A 19,655-nucleotide genomic window follows, 5' to 3' on the forward strand; every position below is an offset into this window, starting at 1 on the left:
AAAAACATGGCAGGGCACAGAGAAACACTGGCGCTAAAAACTAGAAGACAACAAAATAAAACCAGTTAAGAGCTACTAGAAAAGACAAAAAAACAAAGCTAAAAGACAATATGATAAAAGGAACTGGGAACTAAGAAAATAAATAAAAGGGGTTAAAAAGATCACAGAACACAATATTCTGTGGGTCTGGAAATGGCTGCCAGTGAATGAGATCCTGTAAACGTGCTTTGTTTTTGCTCAGCTGGACGAGACTTTCTCGGTGGTACTCAGCAGCCACAGCACTCCTACCAGTCGCTTCGGAAGCCACAGGGAGGTCAACGTCACAGTGCGCAGGAATGACGACCCCTTTGGGGTCATCGCATTTCGGCGAACAGGAGCACCACTGGCCATACGTGAGAGCAAAGGCAATGAGACATACCAAGGTAGTTTGGAGTGGCACATTTTATTCTCATGCCTAAATTCCATATAATTTTGTATTTTTATTTGATTTTATTACACATGTTGGGGACTAGGTTCTTGTGAATGTAGTCATGCCAATGTCTCATTCGTCTTTTAATTATATTGAACAGTCTAAGAGGCAAACAGGACTTCAAATATAATCATAATACCAAACGAAAAGAGCATAAATGAGCTTTATAGGCCAACGTTTGCTATTCATTGTCTAAACAAAGCATCTCTCAATGTATTCAAACTTTTAGCGACCTATTTTGTGGAGAGGAGCAGGGGCCTATTCGGAGAAGTTTCCGTTTCATGGGCCCTGGAGCCAGCTGCGTCTGGAGATGTTAGCCCCATCCAAGGAAACATCATCTTCAAGGAGGGGGACGTCTTGAAAAACCTCACCCTCCTATCTTTACCCGATGAGGTAAAAGTCAACAATGAAGCTGTGAATCATATACATGGCTGCGAGAAATTGACATGACTGTATTGTTATTTTTTTTGGTCTTAGATCCCTGAAGGCTTGGAGAATTTCACAATAACTTTGGTGAATGCGAGTGGTGGTGCAAGGCTGGGAAACAGGATCACGGACAGTTTTCTGATCAGCAAAAATGATGACCCTATTTATTTTTCTGGTAAGATGTCTAAAATAAAATATATTCTTACACTACCATTTATCCATACTATTTTTTTCTCCATACGTCCTGAAGAACCTATCGTTGTACGGCTGGGGGAAGGCGGTGTGGCCAACTTCAGTGTCTTGCGGGCCGGGCGAGCGGACGCCGTCGGCACGGTGGCGTACCGTGTGGAATATGGCGACGCGTCACCTGGCGATCTCACCCTGCTCAGTAATGACACATTATTGGTGTATGACGTCGGGGAATGGGCGAAGAACATCTCTGTGGCCATAGAAGATGACAACATACCAGAGACTGATGAGCACTTCTACATTGTCTTATATAATGCCACTGGTGAGTATTTATATAATAACGGGAAGGGGGGGGGGGGAGAAAGCATTTATTTGAGGTCAGGTATTTATTTAAGTTTATGACAAACATGGCGTGTATAAGAACAGAAGCCCTATAAGTGCTAATTTGTGATTAAGTTACATTAACTCATTCACTGCCATTGACGGCTATAGACGTCAAAAAAATATTTGAACTATTTCTTTTAGTTTAACATTTTTTTTTCACTTTTGTTAACAAGGGTATGAAAACCTAGATTTTTTTTATTGTACATTTAGAACAGTTGTAACAATTGTAATCGCCTGACGTATCGCGTCAGGTGATTAATTTTTTTAATTGTAATTAATTGCATGACTTCAATAGTTAACTCACGATTAATCACAAATTTTATATCTGTTCTAAATGTAAAAAAAAATTGGGGGGGGTTTTCATACTCTTGTTAACAAAAGTGTTAAGCTAATCAAAATAGTTCAAAAGAATTTTTGACGTCTATAGCCGTCAATGGCAGTGAATGAGTTATTTTGAATCTTTGCATATTTAAAAAAAAAAAAAAAAACTTAAATAGATAAATGGTCAATTTATTCCCCCTAACTTTAATGCTTAATACTTTATGTTGACAGCTTGATATGAGTGCCTTTGAGAAGTCGGATGGAGCTGTCTCCACTAACACTGAGTGCTCTCTTAAACTCAGTATTGTGTGTCAGGCAAAGGAATGAAAGACCGCCGGGGCCCCAACAGGACCTTAATTACCAGACTCCAAATAGTCTAAGACACAAAAACCAGTGAGTCAGTTGGCCTCAGTCTGTTTACCCGTAGACAGGATAATGGGCAGTTGTGGTGTAAGGTGTCTTGCTTATGACGTGGAAGTCAATATCCTTCATGTTGCGCTCAATCAAATTCAAGCAGGGATCTAGACACGCTAACTCAGTTGTTTAATTATGAGAAAATTCCAACATGCTTATTTTAGCGATTAGCGTAGTCTGGCAACCTGAAGTATGTGCCCGTGAGGGTTACTCACTGACTGCTTCTGATGAATATCACTCATATTGTAAACAAAAGTAGAAACAAATGTTAAACTAATAGAAATAGTTCAAATGAATTTTTGACGTCTATAACCGTCAATGGCAGTGAATGAGTTAAAATGTAAAGAGGATACTGTGACTATTTCTGTGTGTGCAGGTGATGCTGTGGTGTACGGCGCAGACACAGCTACCGTGGTCATTGAGGCCAATGATGACGCAAATGGCATTTTCTCACTGGAGCCAACGGAAAAGACGGTTGAGGAGGGGAAAAGCAATAACTTCTAGTAAGAAGCTGTCTTTATATAATCTCATATATTTCATGTACTGTAGTTAAAAGGTGTCATCTTATTATCTATTGCCATTTATCTCCTCAGTGTTTTGCGAGCACGGGGCCATTTTGGCAACGTAACAGTCTTCTGGCATGTGTATGCCAATGACTCCATCACTCCGTTGTTGGAAAGTGAAGAGTTTACCAACACCTCCGGCTCTATCACTTTCACCACGGGAGAAGATTCCAAAGCGATCGTCCTGGAGGCCATTTCAGATAAGCTTCCAGAGTTCAATGAGTTCTTTGTCCTCAAGCTGGTTAATATATCTGGTGAGTAAAAAAAAAAAAAGAAAAAAAGATCAGGATACAGTATAAAGCCTACTGTAAAACTCTTTGTATACTTCTATTTTTAAAGGCGGTTCCCCAGGAGATGGTGGCCAACTTGCTGAAACTTCTCAGAGCGCCTCGCTTGTCATTCCCTTCAACAACGACCCATATGGTGTGTTTGCCATCGCCGACAACAATCTGGACCAAGAAGTAGCAGAGGATGTACTGTCAGAGGACGATATGGCCGATGTGATTTCCTTTAGCATCCTCCGGCGGCAGGGTACTTTTGGCGACGTGCGCGTCGCCTGGGAGATTGTATCCGGACACTTCCCACAGGGCCTTCCTCTGATGGATGACCTGCTACTTTTAGCTTCCTTCCCAGATGCGGTTGAGCTCAGGCCCCGTGCCAGAAGACATCATTCTGCAACAGACACCTGGTTTTTCTCCGGACGTCCTGGAGCCTATGGGACGATCTCCCGCGAAGAATCACCACCTGTCCCGGGCAACTTTACATTCTCAGCTTGGCTGGTCCCCAGAGCGGCTACTGATGGCTTTATAGTCTCCAAAGGGATCACAAATGGCACTTTGTATTATGGTGTAAAAGTCAACACCAGTGAGTCTCATGTCACATTGAAGTTGTATTACACAGTCACAGGATCGAATAGTACCCAAGTAGCCCAAGCCACTGCTGCCAAATTTGTGGAAGATAATACGTGGCTACATGTGATGATTACGGTGGATGACGGGATTGTTGAGTTTTTCCTGGATGGGAACCCGGTTCCTGGAGGCCTGAAGAGCATCAAAGGAGAAGGCATCGCTGATGGTAAATTACTCTTCTTTAAATATCATACATTCGTTCGTGCTGTTATTAGTAGTATCTTTAATTAAAATATGTTGGATTACAATGTTTTAATGAATGTTATTAAATTTCTCTGCTGATTCACACGGGAACATTTGCTTCGATTCTCATGTGTGATCTAGAGATTTAAGAAGTGCAAGGGCAGGTTGACTCGAGTTGAACTAACCCATTATGGTTCCTAACTTCCTATAGTAAAATCTTTTGTGCCTTAGATTTAATGTCCCTTTTTCTCCATTCGGCCACAGACTTATAATATTTAGGGGTCTATTTTCAACTGTAAAGTCTAGTCTAACTGTGTGCATGGGTGGCGTTTTATTTCTTTTGGCATTTTGCTTGACTAGTGCAGATAGAATAGGGTGTTTTGCGTCATTGTGCGCCATTGTGGGATGGAACACAGCCGATTCCCAGCCAATCGAAGCTGCTCCCCTCATTCCTATTAAAATCAGGTTAATTGGTCAACGCGCATACAGTCCTTGACATTGCAAAAGCAGAAATGTACTTGCTGGGGTCCATGCATGTACAAAGGGTCTTCCTATACAGGAAATTCGGTAGAGTAATTTTGACTCTATTTAGATAGGGACCAAATACACTCAGTTTTAGAGTAGGCTAAGATTTACACTAGGAAAAGAGTAAAAACAAAAAACAAAAAACTATACTCACGACCTTCAGCTTGGGAGACTGCCACACTACCACCTGAGCTATGCACCTCCTACTGTTTGCTTTTCTCCAAAAAAACAAAGACAACGTTTTTGGTCTTTTGCGGTTGGAAAGATTCCATGCAATCATGGAATTAGCTGCAGCTGACACAAGCGATATAATAACAAAAAGCAGGAGCTGCGTGGCTTAGGCAGCAGATCGTCTGTCTCCCAAGCTGAAAGTTGTGAGTTCCTCCACCCTTGAGGCAATTTTATTTTATATTTTTTCCAATTCTTTATTTTTTTTACTCTCTTCCAAGTGTAAATATTACTCTAAAACGGAGTGTATTTGGTCCCACTCTAAATAGAGTCAAATGTATTCTACAGAATTTACTGTGTACAGGTAAACTGCAGCTCTGATTGTACATCAATGTGTGACGCCCCTCCCTACCCCCACGGTCACAACAAGTAAAAAAGGCAAACAAGATGTATTTATTGAAAATGATAAATGCTCTTGTTTTATTATTCCAATTGTTATTTGGATATTAAAACCCAGCGACCAGTCCAGGGTGTGCCCCGCCTCTCGGGCCAGCAAGGATAGAATCCAGCTCACCTGTGATCCTAATGAGGACAGACACTATAGAAGATGGCTGTATGGAGGGATAATAAACCCAAAATCCAAATCCTTCTCCACTTTGTATGTCAAGACTGCAATTTCAGCACCATGGTCAGTGTCAGAGAGGCAGCAAGTTTCATTTTGTTGTAATGATTGTACAGTCTTTGAATGAAGTAGGGTTATTGTTGTTTTGATGTACTTAAAATGTCAACAAGTCTGTCCTTACTTAAAATGTACGCCCACACGTAACGCACAAACCCGCACACCACCCACTTCCCGGCCCAGCCCTCATTGTTCAGAACTATTGAGTCTCTCCAACGCTTGAGTGACCCCAGTTGGATGTTGTTACCGCTCAAAGGAATCACTCAGCGTCGTCTTTTATTATTTCTTCCTCTAATTACCGGAGACAATAATGGTAGCCCGCATTGGACTGAAGGCTCTTGGGGGGGGGGGGGCTGGGTATCCCAAATGGTTCTTTAGTTAACTTCAATCATAATCAATACATACATAATTATCAATTTTGTCAGATGTCATTGTCTTTCAGTGGTTCCTCAAACTGCAATTGGATAGGTTGGCATCAGGGCTTTGTAAAAGCCCACTGTTGGTTTGAATGGGAGTAGAGCAAAAAATGAGGAAGGTCAACTAAAGGTTACATAATAAATCAAACAACACTAATGCATACAAATATAAAATCAGCCAATTAACGCACTGCTCTTGAAGAATTATTTATACAACTTTTGATATAAATGATTGCTGCCTTTTTTTATGTCCATACACTCTAGGTCCTGCTTCTATATTCATTGGATCAGATCCAAGGGGTCAACAGCGGTACACAGGCCTGCTTCAAGATCTCCGCTTATACCATACCAGGCTGAACCGCAGCCACATGCATGAGCTTCACAGCCAGCCGGCAAAATCGGACCTGCGCAGCATCTCAGGTTACCTGCGGTACCAGCCGCAGGAAAGCCAGAAATCATTTGTGGTGGAAGTCAAGGATGATGAGGAAGAGGAGGGGGAGGAGGTGTTCTACCTTCAGTTGGTGGCGGTTCATGGTGGCGCTAGCCTGCCCTTCCCCAGACCCACAGCGGTGATACGCGTCATGAAGAGTGACAATTCCAATGGGCTTTTTGGGTTTACTGGTGACTGCATACCTGACGTAAGTGCTGGAATTTTGTCATGAATGTTCAATGTTAATAAAAAGTAGAGAAAATCCCAACTTGCCATCATCAATAACTTCTAACTTAAACATTTATTTTACAAAATCCTTGAAGGCCTCTTTTGCATAATGTCCTTTTTATTAGCCTCCCACTAAGGTGTTTTCTCATATGCTTCAAATGTTTGTTTTTGTGAGCGTCTTAGCACGAAGCTAATACAAAACAGGTTACACGTTATATATTTTTTTTTCTTTAAAAAAAAAAAAACATACTCAGCTTTTCATCTAATGCCAGTTCATTTAAAAAAAACATGTGAAGGAAAGCACGTATGGCTTGGCTAACGGCTATTAAATTAGCAAGAAGCTAATAAGAGATATTAGGCTACAAGACGTCAGAAAGCACTCTGTGAACAAACATTACATGATAGGCTATCAACAAGTTGAAGTTGGAAGCCCTCTATAAAATAACATTCTATACACTACACTACTCATTAAGTATAAAACCGGCTTTGTGCCTACATCATTTCCTGTTTTGTCACAGAAAAGAGTTTGGCTAACGTTATGCTAACGTAAATAGCATGTAGCTGAAAGAATAATGGCTGATGACTATCTTCATGTAGACGTCCATAGAAAGTAAATGGCTCATTTTTACTATCCATTACACACTATTTCAGATGTGTTTACAGGATTAGACATTTTGCATTTACATTTGAGTTTTATTGGAGTTGTTAACATCTCATTATACTTAATGAGAGGAATTCTAAAATGTTATCGGAAAATACATTTAAGAAAAGGTTTATTTTGAAATCGGAAGAACAGCATCACAGGATGATTTGGGTTAAACTTTAGACACTCCACCGTATAACCATTATAAATATATATATATATACCATTATGTAAATATAATAACATCATTGAGGGTTGGGGCTGTATAAATGTAACTGTCATCACTCAGCTGTTTCTACAGGGAAACCATCCGCACATAAACACTTGTAACAGAACCCCACTTGCTGCATATTACATTAGTCTTCATGCCTGGCTGCTACAAGCCCATGCTCTCCCTTTTTAGTCCGATTGGTTGCGTTGGTCTCAGGTGGAGCGACAGATGGTGTGGGTGCCGCTGATGTATCTGTCAGGGGCATTCCTGTAGAAGTAGATCCGGATTCCCTACACTGGAACTGGAGACAGCGTTTTGTTGCTCAAGTTCAACAGATGGCAGGGCTGAGGGATTGCATTCCATCAGAAACAGGAGGATCACTCAGAATCGCATTATGAATGTGCTGGAATTACCCATTGAAAGTTTTGGAATGTAGTTCATTTGGTCTGAATTGTGTTTTCATTCTTTCTGTTTGTTGTCATAGACCACTGAGGAGGGTTCTACCGTTTCCTGTGTGATTGAGCGGATGCGAGGATCTCTGGACAACGTTTATGTCAACTATTCTGTGACCCAAATGAATCATGTGGACAACGAGATTCCCGCGCGTGAGGATTTCCTCAATGCCACTGGAGCTGTACTTTTCATGACTGGGCAGCGCTCGGAGGTGTGTGACAATGACTCACCAGTTGCTAAAGCCTTCTAATGGGGCGATTGCTCATGTGGGTGAAAATAAGTGTGCCGTAACTGTTGGCAGCATGCTGATGAGTCTGTACAAGATCAGTATCGAAGATAATGATGCTCTTTTTTAATGACACTATTAGAGTGTTATTTAGTTAGTACTGTTTTTTTTTTAATTATTATTCATCATGTGCGTTTATTTAGCAGGGTAAAGCACTACACTAGCTCTTGACTAAAACGTGATTGTAATGTTTTGGTTCTTATTTACGTTCATAATAGAGACAAAATATTTTTTCTGAGTATTCTCAAGTGTACATTTTTTTTACAATGCTATGTCACATGATTAATTCATTTGAAATAGATCAAATTTATCTTCATAAATTTATTTGATAGCTTTTTCTCTTAAGATTGTGGTACCAAATCGGTGCCAAATAGATAATATAACAGTTAGTGGGCAAATGTGAGAGCTCTGTCTGGATATCTCATCACAAAAAGTGCATTTGCATGCAAATTGTAAGGCAATACCGTAAACTAATATTTCGCAAAGTGTGGGTCTAGTACCACTAGTAGTGCCAAGAGTATGCAAAAGAATCACAGTTCAGCTGTATATAACTTTTTAGTGCAATACATTTGCATCTTTTTGTGCAGTGCTAATGATCAGTGTGTAATATAAAAGTGGCTTGAATGTAGTTTAATGTTGGTCATGATGGTAGTACAGTACTTGGAGAACTACATATATTTTTAAGGTTGTACTTAGTGTAAAAAAAAAAGAAAAAAAAGTTTGACAACCACTGCTTATGTTTCTTAGCAACCGCCTCCCTCTAGTGGCCAATCCAATAAGTGCACTGTACATTTTACTAATTTCTGTCAAATACTGTACTGCACTGTATTTAAATGCTGAGAGACTTTCAGTATTCAAATATAGAATGTCTGTGCACATTTCATTTAGGTACTGAACCTTTTGGTGTTGGATGACAACCTACCTGAGCTGGCAGAGACCTTTCAAGTCACATTGGTGTCAGCAGTATCCGGTGATGGGAAGCCGGGTTCTACTCCTGCCAGTGGTGCAAGCATCGACGCCAGTAATTCCGTTAACACTGTCACTGTAATGGCGAGTGACCACCCTTATGGTATCCACCTACACACCTCAAACAGATTTATTCTCAGTTGCGATACTTGTTTTAGTAGTCTTTATTCTTTTTGCGTGCAGGCTTGCTGCAATTCCAAGATCATCTACCGGGTGAGGGATTGATCGCCCCTGCGTTAGAACCTGCGCACATCACTGTCAAAGAAGAAGTTGGGCAGGTGCGTCTGCCAGTAGCCAGAGCTCAAGGCCTTTTGGGGAGGGTCCTGGTGGGATACAGGACAACCCCCTTCACAGCGTCCAGCCCTGAAGACTATGAGGTTTCCCCTCTCACTTTAATTCAACAGGTGCACATATTTCCATGTAATGTACTGTAGTATCAGGGAAAATATATGTATTTGACCGCAGGACTTGGAGGGTATGCTGGACTTTCTCCCAGGAGAAAGGTTAAAGTTTATTACGGTCACCATCGTTGACAATCCTGTTCCAGAGCTGGACAAGGACTTTAGAGTGGAGCTCTACAATACAGATGGAGGAGGTGAGGAAACAATCCTGTATTGTAGCGCTATTCAATACTCATCCTCTGTGGGGTTTCTGCAATAATTTGCCAGATTAGCAGCAGTTATTCCTAATTGTACAAAACATGGAAATGCACATGTGTCTTGTGAACTGGCCTCCCTAGCAACCTTCCTTCCAATGTGTTTTTGATTTTGAATCTCCTGATCTGATACCCTGGTGTGAATCCCCCTCCCCTTCCTCCTCACGTGTGGTGTGATCCCGGTTTGTGATCCACCAGTGGATCATTTTCTGCATGTTGAGGAAAGTGGTAGTGGGGAGAGTGACTCTGATTTCCTGCCTTCATCCTTTCTCCACCATGGTAAGATTCCACCTCCTGAAATCCTCCTTTTTTTGCGCAATACCCGTCGCAAAGTCAAGTTTTTCTGACATGACTTAAACAACGGTTAGACTCAATATGTTTCAACTACAACAATCCATAATTGTTGTTCATGTTGCTAGATTTGTTAAAAATATTTTCTTACCAATGAGGCTTTTGCGTTCGTCTGTGCGTGTGCAGCCAGCTTGGGAGCTGCCTCCCGCATCACGGTTACCATCGCAGCCTCTGATGATGCCCACGGAGTCTTCGACTTCAGCCCTGGCTTCCTGTTCGTTAATGGGACAGAACCCGAGGATGGACGAAGCTCTGTGGTTCTAAAGGTCCGTTGAGTTTCGTAAATGTCAATTCCCCCAGAAATTGTGAATGCTGCAAGACATTGATCGGAAATTATTCCTGCCAATGCCATCGTATAATTTATTCCTTGAGAAACGGTGACACGTTTTAAAAATTATGTTTGAATAATAATACACAGTAAATTTTGTCGAGTAAATTTTACTCCAAAAAGACTATATTCAGTCTCAGACTAAACTAGAGAAACTAGAGGAAAAAAAAATCAAGGGTTGAGGAACAATCTCAGAACTTTCAGGTTGAGAGATGGCCTATCAACCCGCTGAGCCATGCCAGTCCTTATTGTGTGCCAATATGTCGCTGGTGTCTGGTGGAATCCTACCTTCGACCATTTTTTGTCTCCTTTTGGACACACCAGCAATGCTATCCATCAGTAGGTGTGGCATAGCTCAAGTGATAGAGTGGTCGTCTCCCATGCTGAATGTTGTGGGATTGTTCCTGAACCCTTGACTGAGCTTCTTTAATTATAGATAATATTTTACTCTCTTCCGAGTTTAAAGTTTACTCTGTTTAGACTGGGACCAAATATGTCTTTTTCAGAGTAAAATTTACACTATGAAATTTACTGTGTAGAGTGAGTGAGTGAAAAGTGATAAGAGAGAAAAATAATAGTGTAGGTGGGATAATAACATTAACAAATAAATGAATTGACTCATTTACCTCATTTTGCTTCCATCTTCTAGGTGGATCGCTCTTTTGGCGATCTCTCCAATGTGACTGTGTACTGGGAGGCTGATCCCAGCTCAGAAGGGGAACTCTCAAACCTGTCTGGTAACATCTCCTTTGGCATCGGGCAGACATCAGAGAGTGTCATGATCACTGTGGCCCAGGATGAGGTCCCAGAGTTGGATAGGAATTTTACCGTGTCTTTGGTTAATGTGTCTCATGGCCGTCTGGGTGTCAAGACTTCTGCCACTCTAACCGTGCTCGCAAGTGACCACCCTTATGGTGTTTTTGTATTCTCCAACACTACAAGGCCTGTCCGCCTTCCTGAAGGTGACTCAGCTGTTACCCTCAGCATACTACGACAGAAAGGCTTGATGGGACAGGTGTGTATTGCTTTGTGAGTCTGTTCTCCAATGTTTATTTTTTGATCTCCTGTGTCATTTTCTTCACATTTTCCAAGGTGCGAGTCACATTCAGGACACTAAAGGAAGCAGATCCAGCACCTTATAGGACACCCGGAGTGGGCCGGGCCACCGAAGGGCGAGACTTCGTTCCACTCCGAGATTCAGTTGTTTTCTTGGCTAATCAAAACGAAGCAAACATCACTGTCAGAGTGTTGAATGATGAAGACCCAGAGAGAGACGAGTCTGTATTTGTAGAGTTGATCCGCGTTCAACTCGTCGAAGGAGGGCAGGAGAGGCCGAGTAAGTGACAGATATACGGTACATACAGATATACGCATATTATCTGTCTACATGTGGTTAGCCTATTTCCCAATATGCGTGACTATTAGCATTAAGCTAGCGGACTATCGGGCTCCGGCGCTGATTGGCTAAAAAATATTTAGTATGAAAATATCTTACCTTCATGCGCGACGCTGATGAATTCTCGGCTAAGGTCTCTTACAACAAAATAATTCTCCTAATAATCCTTTGCTTATTTTCGTTGCTCTCTACTGTTAGCCTTTTCAATTTCTTCATCTAGACGGCATCTCCTCTCACTCAAACCATCCATCCACGGCAAGTACACAAAAATAAAAAGCAAAAAAAGCAACCGCCACAAGTTTTCTTTCCTCGTTGTTGTTCTGATTTGCCGTGCCGTGCTTGGGTGATGTCACGGGAGAAACCGTCGCACGGCGATTACGTGTTGATCAAAACTCGTGACGTCGCGAAATGGGTCGTATTCCATAGTGGAGACACAGCGGAGTGGGTCGGCTGAGAGGACGGTTCCTTACTACCCGAACGTCCTGAAGTGGAAACGGGGCTTTTTTTTTTTTTAAAGGATTATTTGTTATTTATTAGGCACGGTTGTATAGTGAAAAATCTCCTCATTGTGAAGTCTGCACTTTTTTAGTACTGGTACGTACGCATGCCTGTGAATATTCTCACTGAATCACTGGCGAATCCAACAGCTCTTGCCTCATTAAACTATATTTCACCGATTTAACGTTCTCTTAATGTTCCTTCACAGTTTCCAACTCCCCTTCTCTTGGCTCAAGAATGGAAATTGTAGCGCAGGTGATCGTGGAGGCCAGCGATGATGCCTTCGGTGTCCTTCAACTGTCAGCTTCTGCTGTCAGCGTGGCTGAAGACTACGTCGGCCCTATCATTAACGTCACACGCGTCGGGGGGATATTTGCAGACGTATCCGTCAAGTTCAGAGCTGTGCCGTTGACCGCCAGAGTCAGTAAGTTTCTGGGTGGCGATATGAGTTATAACCATCTGTTGTCTGTACTTCATCTGGATAAACATGTGCTTGCTGTAGGCGAAGACTACAGCGTTGCCTCCACTGATGTCGTCCTTCTTGAAGGGGAATCCAGCAAATCAGTACCCATTTATGTTATTAATGATGTGGTCCCAGAGCTGGAGGAGACTGTTGTTGTCGAGTTGATCAATCAGACTACTGGGGGAGCTCTGTTGGGAGAGCTCACACGTGCCATTATCACCATATTGCCTTCTGATGACCCTTTTGGTGCCTTTGGTTAGTTGTCAAGTCTGACACTGCTTGTATGTACGGCTACAGAAGACTTCTAACTATTTCTTGTCATTTCAGTCTTTCATGCTGCTCCAGTCACTATAGAGGAACCAGCATCCAACTCCATTGAAGTTGCACTGCCAATAGTACGTAACGCCGGTACTATTGGGACAGTGGTGGTCCAATGGCAGGCCACTGTCAATGGTATGCTAGCAGTGGGGGACATCAGACCCACTTCAGGAGACATGACCTTTGCTCCCGGAGAGACCATAAAGACTCTCCGAGTGGAGGTCCTAGCAGATGAAGTCCCTGAAATCACTGAGGTAAAAAAAAAAAAAAAGAAAGAAGATCAAATCACATGCAAATAATTGCTGACAATCAAGACTTGTTAAATTGTGCCTTTGCTAGATTATAAAAATAGAACTCACCAGTGCCAGTAATGGTGGAAACCTCGGAGCCGATACGTCTGTTAATATTAAAGTGCCTGCCAACGACAATCCATATGGGACAGTCTACTTTGGACAGTCGGTTTACCGCATCCAGGAGCCACTGGAAGGAGTCTTTGCAGCCAACATTACTGTCCAAAGAAGGTAGCTGTAATAACTGAAAAATTGCATGCTTTCCTTTTTCTGTCATCTTCTTAACTCATTCACTCCAAGCCATTTTCACTGAAGCAACCCCCTTCTGCTCCTGGCTGTTTTACTGGATTTTGACTGATTTTGGCCCACAGAATATATTGTGTGGGGAAAAAGAGCTTGTTGCAACATGAGCTTGTTGCAACATGACCCTGGTTGATCTCTTATACTCTGCTGCCAACTGTTGGCCATTTTTTGTAATCACTACCATTGCTTTAAGCAATCTCTTTATGTCAGAAGCTGTATCAAAGCCTTCTGTATGCTCTAGCATTAAAAAACAAACAAACATAAAAAACGTACAAATATGTTTTGGGGAGTGAAGGACTAAGTATAAAAAAAACACATTTATATGTTTTGGGATTTGAATGAGTTTAATCATCCCTTTTTTTAATTTCAGTGACGGGCACTTTGGCCGCTTGCAAATCCTGTACAGCACCTCGCAGCTCGACCCGGTCGACTCAGGTCAAGATGAGGGCCAGAACCTGCTTACCTACTACGACGCCCCAAAACCAGGGCTTCCAGCCACTCCCCCTCAAGGCTCGTTTAACATCACCGGTCTGCCGGATTCCTTGGCTGCCTGTGCTGCTATATGCCTGAGAGAGCGTGCCTGCCAAGCCTTCTCCCTCTCTTCAAACACAATCCCGCCTTCCTGCACTTGGGTGACTTCAGGGGCTGGCCAACTTGAAACAACATCTCAGGTCATAACTTATGTGAAAAATGTAACAGCAGCTGCCGTACTGTTCAGCCGCCAGGCCTCGGCAGGGAGCGACTACATCCCTGTGACGGCCGGAAGTGCCTTTATGGAGGACGGCTCAGGGGAAGCAAACCTCACTGTGCTCATTTTGACTGATACATTCCCGGAAATGGATGAAAGCTTTGGCATACAGATCTTAAAGGTATTTTACGCCATAGTATTTCTGGTTTGGTCTAGTTTTTGACCCAATCCATTCAATGTTGTGTTCATCTCATTTGAAGGTAGGGCTGATGAATTTGACAGCAGACCAGAGGAACCTGCCCTCTATTGGCCGGCCAGATGAAGCAGTGGTCACCATAGGGTTGAACGGGGATGCATTTGGCGTGTTTTTGATATACAGCGCCAGTCCCGATGCTACCAATAAGGGGCTTTACATTGAGGTTCGTGAAGAACCTTTGGTGGCAGTTCCTTTAATCATTGAACGGAGAGGAGGCAACTTGGGGACGGTCACTGTGGAGTGGAGGTTTGTTGGAGGAAAAGCCACACCAGATAGAGACTTCACTGGATCCGGGGGCACTCTGGTTTTTGATGGTACGGTATCACCTGCTATACTTTTGTCTATTGCAAGTCAGGACAATTCATGTAATCATTCTTTTTGGAGGTGCAGGTGATCTCAAGAAGACAATAGAGATTGTAATCAGAGACGATATCGAGCCAGAAGACAACGAGAGCCTGATGATTGGCCTTGTGAATACGGAAGGGGGCAGTCGTATCCTCCCCAGTTCGGATACTGTCAACATTGTGATTCTGGCTAATGATAATGTTGCCGGCATTGTGGGATTCCATCCAGCATCGCGTTCGGTCATCGGCAGAGAGGGTGTGTAACCAGTTGTAACGCTTTGACAGATTGTTTGGACCTACTAGACAATTTTTCTGTTTTGCAGGTGAAAAACTGACTTTGTTAGTTTTGAGGACCGCTCCAGGTCTGGGTAATGTCACGTTGGATTGGGCGATACAAGGTCCCCTTGTAGACCGGACCTTCATTCAAACTTCAGGGAGACTATTATTTAATGAGGTAAATCATGTGGTGGTGATATGAGATGCCTTAAACAAATGATGACTGCAACTTAATTATTTGTTTCGCCAACATTTTTCTTTTAAATCTCCTACAGGGGCAGCTGAATGATACCATTGTTTTACAGCTTCTTGATGATGTCACACCAGAAGATAGAGCTGAATACAACATTTTCTTGACCGACATCCAAACTTTTGGTAACACGCTTTGTATCTACAGTGGCGTACATTTCTGATGAAATTATTGAACAAAAATTTGACCAGCAAGATGACTCCGAATTCCATTTCCGTGTTGAAGGTGTTGCGGCCCCAGGCCACGCCACGTTTGACGTTCAGGGACGGGTGGCGTTGTTGACAGTAGACACCAGTGACGAACCATACGGGCTGTTGAACATTGCGCCATCATCCCTTAAGGTGACCACTGAGGAGCGAGAGCAAACCATAAATATCTACATCAACAGGGAGTTTGGAGCTTCAGGTCAGTTTGTCGTGTTTTAGGTGATTCTGTGAAGTTTGCGTATTCATTTACTTCCTTGGAGTGTGTATAATTGAACTGATAGTATTCTATACATTTCTTTGGTCAGGAGCTGTGAATGTTTCCTATGAGGTTCTCAAAGGTTCCCTGGAGGACCTCTCCCTGGTAGAAGGTGCTCTTGCTGACCCGGGAAAAGACTTCTTGGCTGGAACTGGTTCTTTGATTCTTCAGGAGGGTCAGACTTCTGTTGCCATCCCTGTCACCATTTTGGAGGTAAAGACTCTCAACCTTAGAGTTTATTATTAGATAGAAGATTTAAGTTGTTTTTTTGTTGGGCGAGGACAAATTTAATTTGAAGAATTTATTATTATTATTATTATTATTATTATTATTATTATTATTATTATTATTATTATTATTATTATTACAGTTGTTTTTTTTAAATTATTTTTTACCAGGATGACATTCCAGAGTTGCAGGAATACTTCTTGGTCAACATTACATCTGCAGTACTCCTGACAACCCTTGCCACAATCCCTCAATTTGGTATGAGACTATATGGATTTGTTGTTGGGTTAGGTTTTACATTTACTGACATCTTTTTTGACAGCTCATGGGTATATTTTGCATGTTGTCTAAATAACTTCCTTTTTATACTTTCTCACAATCTTTACTACTTTGCTCTGTGTGAGTAGAAGTCGCGTATTGCACATTACCAGGTAATTTATGCTTCCATGTGTAGTGTTAAGGGCTTAATATTAACACAGCACCAGAATCAGCCTTAATTCCTGTTTTGTTTTTATTACGAGCAAGCTGGCTTGCTACTGCTACTGCGTACACCCTAATTCATGCCATAGTCAAGCTTATGAATAGGAGAAATCAGTCACACATGGCATTAGTCATGTGGTTTGGAGAGAGAGTGATGCTTTCCATAAAAGAGGAATAATGTGGTTTAGATGACAGCAGATTAACTAACCCAACGAAAACCATACTTGGCCTCCCAGTCACTTGGTCACAGAATGACTGAAGTGGGGGTCCAACTTAAATATGGCTGCTCAAACTCCTTTTAGAGCTTCTAGAGTTAAAGCTTGAAATTGACACTTAAACGAATGTATATTAATCCTCTTCATGTATTATGCTGTGCCATAGACACCCATGGTTTGGTGGCAGAGGTCATCATTGCGGCCAATGATGGAATTAGAGGAGTCATTGAATGGACGAGCACCATGTAAGGACCGAAAGCACGACATGTTTATTGTTGACATGCTCAAGTTCCAATTCAAACAAAGTCTGACGTTAATATTCTTTGGATTCTAGGTTTGAAGTGAATGAAACGTTAGGGGTTCTGACCCTTGTGGCCTACAGGAACAAAGGCACATATGGGAATGTTTCTCTTTTCTTCTATGCTCAGAATCTGGAAGCTCAGCAAGGCCTGGACTACAACAGCAGCGAAACGGTACAAACACACTCATTTTTTCCTTTCGGACACATTATTACAGGTTACATCAATCACATCACATCATTAGAAATACTGACATTCGAAAGAAGGGCTGGCGGGTAGGAGCCATGGCTTGTTAGAAACCCGTCCCCATGGATTCTTATTAAATGCATTAGTTATATACGTTGATTATGATAGTCGTTGATTTATATCGTTATCCATCAATCCCAGACTTATGTCTGCGCACTCCTCGCTCAGTTCATCTTGAGTGAATGTCCGTGTGCGGTTAGTCCCAGGCCTTTGGGATTGGTAAATCGGTCCCCAGACGCCACCAACAGGCCCACCCCACCAGGCGAGTAGCCAAGGCGAGCGCATTCTCATTCACCAGTAGTGTCTTCGCTGACCTTTGATCAGCTTTCACACATGTTGTGGCTTCCAGAAGAATAGATCGGCTTGCATTTTATTCTGCCCATTGCGTCCACAGAAATGTTCACTCGATTCTGGTAAGCTCATCCACCACTGTTGCTAGCATCCGATGATTGCTTGATACTCCTGAGCTCTCACCAAGGCCAGCCCACCCAGCAGAGTAGCCCCCCGCCAGCCGCATCCCAGAACCATTGCCACCACTCTAGGTCGGATATGAAAAAATCGGATTTCAGACTGACATAAAAAAGTCAGATACAGGTCGCATTTGGGCAAAAAAATACGATCTGGGTCACATTTGTCTACAGTGTGAACGTAGCCTAAGACATGGATTCTCCCATACAGGATTTAGAGTGTTAAATATTGCCACGGCATGTCTTCTTGCGTATTGTAATGTTGCCTCCTTTCCACTCAGGTGCTCCATTTTGTCAACGGTGAAAAACACAAGTTTGTAGAGGTGCAAATAATCGACGACATCATTCCAGAGGGAGATGAACGATTCCAGCTGATACTGTCCGATCCGTCACCTGGGCTTGAACTTGGCACCAATACCACAGGTTCGTCATATCATCTGATAAGTCCTCCTGAAAGACAACAGCAAAAGCCTCAATTGACCTTTTATTCATTTGCATTTCAGCCACCGTAAAAATTCTGGCAAGCGATGATGGACACGGTGTCTTATCTTTTAACACCAGCCAGCCATTCTTACTGAAGGAGCCCACGTCTGGGCTCCGGTTGAGCGAGAGCGTCGCCACCCTTTATGTGGTTCGGAACCCGGGGGAGGGCACATTTGGCACTGTGACTGTGCAGTTTAGCGTCAGAGATGCCAATGGCAGCCTTGCCGATGGTGACCTCATACCAGCCCAAGGGTTTGTGGTGCTGGAGGAGGGCGTTAGTTTTAAGGTGAGGAGAATTACTAACTGCTTGTAGACTAGATGAATTATAAATGATATCATATTGTCATGTAAAATATTGTAATTATATGTTAAGTAGTTTAAAACCTGAGGCCTTTGGAACTACTAATGTTGACTGATTTTCATTTCAATTACAGTATTGATCAAATTGTAAAATTTTGATGAACTTCAGATATGTCAAAATAAATCGGTACACATTGTCAATGTTCACCCTGGTGCTAATATTTTTTGGAACCCTTGACTTACAATCTAATTGGCAGCTCTTGATTTTATAATCAAGTGTTAATGTTCATATCTGAGGTTTTTTTTGTGTTGTTTCAGATGTTAGAAATCCGAGCATTGTTGGATGCCGAGCCTGAAGCGAATGAAACCTTCACGGTGAACCTGTCCGGCCCAACCGGCGGCGCACGTCTAGGTGACCAACTGCACATTGTCATCACCGTCCTAGAGAACCTTGCGCCATCTGGCTTGTTCCGTATTGGACCCACTCTTGATAGGTCGGGAAGTTAATCAGTCACAAATTATTTTGAACGTTTTAGTGACAGAACGGCCAAATGTGTAATGGTATGAAAACTGCATGTATGTTTCCTGTGCAGAAGTAGCACAGAAGTGGGGGCAAATGAAGGAGGTGGTCCCATCTTCCTCACAGTGTCTCGCAGCAATGGCCTGGAGTCCACTGTCAGCGTGGAGTGGGAGACACAGTCCGACACAGCCGTCGCTATAGGTGATGCCAATAAATGTTTGCATCCAGAGTCAACTCATACTTGTTGAGCAAAGTTATTAAAATGCATTATTGTCCTTAACTGTGTCTTGAAGAGGGCCCTCTCCCGATGATGGGGTTGTATCAGAGCTTTGAGGACAGCCCCACATCCACTTGGTGCTCTGTCCCCGGAATGCCAACCATCCTTGCAGTAAGACTTGATAAGAGTCCCGCTGTGGGATCTTCTCACACATTGGCCACTCTCTATCAATGGCAAGGAGTGTTTGTGCCTGTAGAGGTAAATCCTAAATACAGGGTGTCCCAAAAGTCAATGTACTGTACATTTCTTTTTTTCTGTTTAGTTTCAAGGATCATTCAGAGGTGTGAGGCCGTCAGCGTTTGACAGCTTCGGCTTTGCAGTTTTTTGTAAACATATCATTCCCTTGTCCATTGTTAGCTAATTGCAGCCATCACACTAATTTATTGCGTATAGTACTATT

General features: G+C 42.5%; 1 protein-coding gene across 6 annotated transcripts in view; it reads left to right on the forward strand.

Annotated features, from left to right (window-relative positions):
• The window catches only part of adgrv1 (adhesion G protein-coupled receptor V1), a 105,709-nt gene that overhangs the window by 24,926 nt on the left and 61,128 nt on the right, over positions 1 to 19,655 (forward strand). For 3 of the 6 annotated variants that reach the window (XM_077561743.1, XM_077561745.1, XM_077561749.1), the window contains 36 exons: positions 242 to 422; positions 699 to 862; positions 947 to 1,070; positions 1,146 to 1,406; positions 2,580 to 2,706; positions 2,797 to 3,020; positions 3,106 to 3,840; positions 5,910 to 6,283; positions 7,642 to 7,821; positions 8,785 to 8,965; positions 9,046 to 9,239; positions 9,328 to 9,457; positions 9,716 to 9,796; positions 9,995 to 10,134; positions 10,846 to 11,211; positions 11,289 to 11,532; positions 12,299 to 12,514; positions 12,593 to 12,808; positions 12,881 to 13,125; positions 13,211 to 13,392; positions 13,835 to 14,333; positions 14,413 to 14,722; positions 14,799 to 15,008; positions 15,076 to 15,206; positions 15,304 to 15,403; positions 15,504 to 15,683; positions 15,790 to 15,953; positions 16,139 to 16,226; positions 16,376 to 16,399; positions 16,830 to 16,908; positions 16,998 to 17,136; positions 17,957 to 18,098; positions 18,179 to 18,444; positions 18,777 to 18,952; positions 19,052 to 19,179; positions 19,272 to 19,453. In XM_077561743.1, the coding sequence (XP_077417869.1) occupies positions 242 to 422; positions 699 to 862; positions 947 to 1,070; positions 1,146 to 1,406; positions 2,580 to 2,706; positions 2,797 to 3,020; positions 3,106 to 3,840; positions 5,910 to 6,283; positions 7,642 to 7,821; positions 8,785 to 8,965; positions 9,046 to 9,239; positions 9,328 to 9,457; positions 9,716 to 9,796; positions 9,995 to 10,134; positions 10,846 to 11,211; positions 11,289 to 11,532; positions 12,299 to 12,514; positions 12,593 to 12,808; positions 12,881 to 13,125; positions 13,211 to 13,392; positions 13,835 to 14,333; positions 14,413 to 14,722; positions 14,799 to 15,008; positions 15,076 to 15,206; positions 15,304 to 15,403; positions 15,504 to 15,683; positions 15,790 to 15,953; positions 16,139 to 16,226; positions 16,376 to 16,399; positions 16,830 to 16,908; positions 16,998 to 17,136; positions 17,957 to 18,098; positions 18,179 to 18,444; positions 18,777 to 18,952; positions 19,052 to 19,179; positions 19,272 to 19,453 (7,383 nt within the window). The remainder of the gene's footprint in view (positions 1 to 241; positions 423 to 698; positions 863 to 946; positions 1,071 to 1,145; positions 1,407 to 2,579; positions 2,707 to 2,796; positions 3,021 to 3,105; positions 3,841 to 5,909; positions 6,284 to 7,641; positions 7,822 to 8,784; positions 8,966 to 9,045; positions 9,240 to 9,327; positions 9,458 to 9,715; positions 9,797 to 9,994; positions 10,135 to 10,845; positions 11,212 to 11,288; positions 11,533 to 12,298; positions 12,515 to 12,592; positions 12,809 to 12,880; positions 13,126 to 13,210; positions 13,393 to 13,834; positions 14,334 to 14,412; positions 14,723 to 14,798; positions 15,009 to 15,075; positions 15,207 to 15,303; positions 15,404 to 15,503; positions 15,684 to 15,789; positions 15,954 to 16,138; positions 16,227 to 16,375; positions 16,400 to 16,829; positions 16,909 to 16,997; positions 17,137 to 17,956; positions 18,099 to 18,178; positions 18,445 to 18,776; positions 18,953 to 19,051; positions 19,180 to 19,271; positions 19,454 to 19,655) is intronic. The other 3 variants (XM_077561744.1, XM_077561746.1, XM_077561747.1) reach the window with 2 other exon arrangements.

This window comes from Vanacampus margaritifer, chromosome 3 (genome assembly GCF_051991255.1).
Source record: "Vanacampus margaritifer isolate UIUO_Vmar chromosome 3, RoL_Vmar_1.0, whole genome shotgun sequence".
Classification (NCBI taxonomy): domain Eukaryota; kingdom Metazoa; phylum Chordata; class Actinopteri; order Syngnathiformes; family Syngnathidae; genus Vanacampus; species Vanacampus margaritifer.